The sequence below is a fragment of the Propithecus coquereli genome, unplaced genomic scaffold (assembly GCF_000956105.1).
Source record: "Propithecus coquereli isolate 6110/MARCELLA unplaced genomic scaffold, Pcoq_1.0 Scaffold4, whole genome shotgun sequence".
Lineage (NCBI taxonomy): Eukaryota > Metazoa > Chordata > Mammalia > Primates > Indriidae > Propithecus > Propithecus coquereli.
In genome coordinates, this window is record NW_012149729.1 from 3,717,217 (window position 1) to 3,720,357 (window position 3,141).

Genomic DNA, 3,141 nt, shown 5'->3' on the forward strand with positions numbered 1-3,141 from the left:
TATCAGCACAGAGGAGCAGATAGGTAAATTATAATGGAATGCACATCATGGAATATTGTGAATCAGTGAAAAATAACACAGATGATGTACAAACAGCAACAAGGATGGTTCCTTCCTGAAAATATGTGGTGCTGCATATAAAAATGTTAGGAAAAGAAAAAATCTAAAATATAATACAATTTGATGTGTTTTGAACTGACAATATTTAAATAGGCCATTTAAAAGTTTTTCACCATTGGAAGATTTTCCAGAATTCAAAATTCAATTTATGTAAGATAAATTCTGAAAAAAACCTCAAGTTTGGTCCCTTTTGAATCTCTTGAAGCTATGAGAGGCACTGTACATTCTTTCAATTTCTTCCCATTTCTTCTTACCTGTACTCTGAACAATTATTTCTGTAAAATCAAATATTCTTTAAAATGTATCAAATATATTGTCATTAGACCTAACTTTCAACTGAGTTAACCTGAGCTACCCTTTATAACTAAACTTCTGGTGTTATTATTAAGTTCTTCCCTGAAAACTTTCTCATCATCTTTTATGTCATGGCTTGCTATATTAGGAACACTTGAGAGCTTTATTTTTCACCCAGAAAATATTCCATGTTGACTGGTGTAATGAACTAGACATTATGCTTCCTAAGGATGAAGCAAAAAGCATAAGGGTGAAATTATATTTTCATTTGTTTCCTGAATAAGTGGAAAGTCAAGAAAAACAGAGTATGGCCAAGAACTACCTCTGTAATAGGTCAAAGAATTGAACTACAATGATGAGTTAAAAAAAAAAAAAAAAAAGATGTAGCCTTTGTGATCCCTAGTGATTTAAGCTGTTTCCAGCTCATTTTTGAACCAGCACCTATTAAATGAAAATCTCTGCTTGCAGCAATAAAAAGATGCAATCTTTGTTCAATGAGATTTGCCAACCATAGAGGTCGGAGAATGGCAACCCAACTCGCTTTACTTATCTTCAGTCTACTTTGTGTGAAGTAACAGCTTCAATGGAGCCTTTACCTTGACAGTGAAGCGTTTTTTCTTTGGTAGATTCCAAACCGTGCCAGTTGAATGAATGAATGCACGCAAAGGGGTTAAGGATGTCACCAACACATATGCTTTAAGAATCACAGATAGATCTTCAGCTCTAAAGATTGTTTCATGCGGAGCAAGGACTGTTGTTTGATTCCTAAAAAATAACATAACATAGTTAATGCTCCATAATTTAGGGTTGAGTATGTAATTTGTAAATTACCTAAAAGCTTGTAATCCCCCTGCTATCCTTTGCTGGACCCCAGCCTTCAGCATGTGGGTTTCCTTAAATAATTTCAACTGCTTATTAGATCACCACCAGGGGGTGTACAGGTGCAGAGAGAGGATCAAATGGGTAATAATTCTCCACTCTGGCAGATTTAATCAAAACATTTTTAAAAAGAAAAAAAGGTAGGAAAATAGTACTTAGAATAAAGTTTAAAGTTTTTTTAAAAGTTAAATTAGTTACATTACCCATGACCTCAGATTCGCGGTACCACAGCAACAACAAAAGAGATACAAATTACTTTGTAAACAATTTGTAAACAGTGAAATACTTCCTTGAATTTTCTTCTGCCCTCACCTATCTTTGCCCTATTTTTTCCTCTCCATGTAAACATATTAAGTTTTGCAACAGTGGACAGGTCACCAAAAGTATGCCAAAATACTTTCCCCACTAGTTCAATCCTCTCTAATACCTCTCACTCCAGATAATTAAGGGTCAATTTAAGGGATGAAGTATTAGAAAAACACTTCAGTGTACAAAGGAAAATTAACACTAATTTAATGTTTCATAATGAAACAAATATGCTTTCATCATAAATGATAATAAAATGTATAGCTATTTGTTTTTCTACACCATGTTTTCACATGTTAAATATTAATATCCAAGTATAATCAATGAAAAGATTGTGCAATTTTAACTTTTGAAGTCTAGGTAAGCACGATGCACATGATTCTGCTTAAATACTACTTAATAATTATAAAATTAGAATAAGCAAACTCATTTGTGTCTTGGATAATTAAAATCTCTTAATTTTTCGTTGTATTAATAATATTGACATCCTACAATCCTTCCCCTGGAAGTAACCTGGATAACCTGATACACAGCAGATGCTTTCTTAGATCCTAGGAGCCATAGAAAAAAACACAAAATTTAATAGCTAGAAAAAATGCATTCAGCCATACTCATAGGCTAGGTAATGCCATTTGAGTATAAAATGGAAGTTAAAATTTTATAGTTTCACATTGTCAAGGTTTTAAATTCAATTTCCATTAATGTAACTTACTAGATAAGAGTCCAATTTACCCAAATGTTTATTCTATAGCAGCAGAGGTTTGAATTAATCTGGAAGAAAGTCAATGATGGCTTTCTTTATTAAGAAAGGATAGCTGAAAATTTATGTAATGGAACCTAATAATTCAAACATGTAACATCCCTGCCTCCCCTCGCCCCGATCTGTTCTGTGCTTTTCTCTTGTTAGCTGTCTCCTAAAATGCATGCTGGTTATAACAATTCAAAATTATTAGCTTACAGCTGTTCACGTCTCCAGTTCCCTGGCTTCCAGATATGTGGCTTCACTGTTTTTAAAAGGTGACTTGAAGTACTCGGCTTTAATTGTATTCCCTGATCCAGACATACAGAGGGACTCACTGGAAGTTGTAATTCTGAAAAGATTCAAAACAGCAGAAAACAGTTATCCATATTGTTTCTTTTTGGAGCTGCTTTAAAAATGGAGTATGCTATGTTAAACCACAGGGTCCAGGGAAATATGTAACAATTTTTCTCCCCATTCTGAGTCAAAGTTGGATCCATTAAATGAGTGCATGTTCAGAGAAGCCTTTATTTTGTCGTATGTTCTTTTACCATAGAGTAGTGAAATAATTGCAATAACTGATTTCAAATTTTCTTGCTCAGAAGGGAAGGTAGACATGATGTCTCTAACTGTCCTACACCAAGCTGATCTGTCCTCCACACTAAGGGATGCACTCTCAATAAGGGAGTGGTGGCTGCAGGAGCTGGCTTTTGTTTGTGATCAGAATATTACATAAAAAACTTTAGTTGATTTCCTGACAACACAATACTCACATACTAAAGTATGTCATGCTTTATACCCTT

General features: G+C 34.0%; 1 protein-coding gene across 1 annotated transcript in view; it reads right to left on the reverse strand.

The window, feature by feature from the left end:
• Positions 1–3,141, reverse strand: part of CPED1 (cadherin-like and PC-esterase domain containing 1) — a 330,870-nt gene that overhangs the window by 205,050 nt on the left and 122,679 nt on the right. Inside the window, exons 5-6 of the mRNA XM_012652732.1 lie at positions 2,558–2,690; positions 976–1,179 (exon numbers count right to left, since the gene is read on the reverse strand). Of these exons, the coding sequence (XP_012508186.1) occupies positions 976–1,179; positions 2,558–2,690 (337 nt within the window). The remainder of the gene's footprint in view (positions 1–975; positions 1,180–2,557; positions 2,691–3,141) is intronic.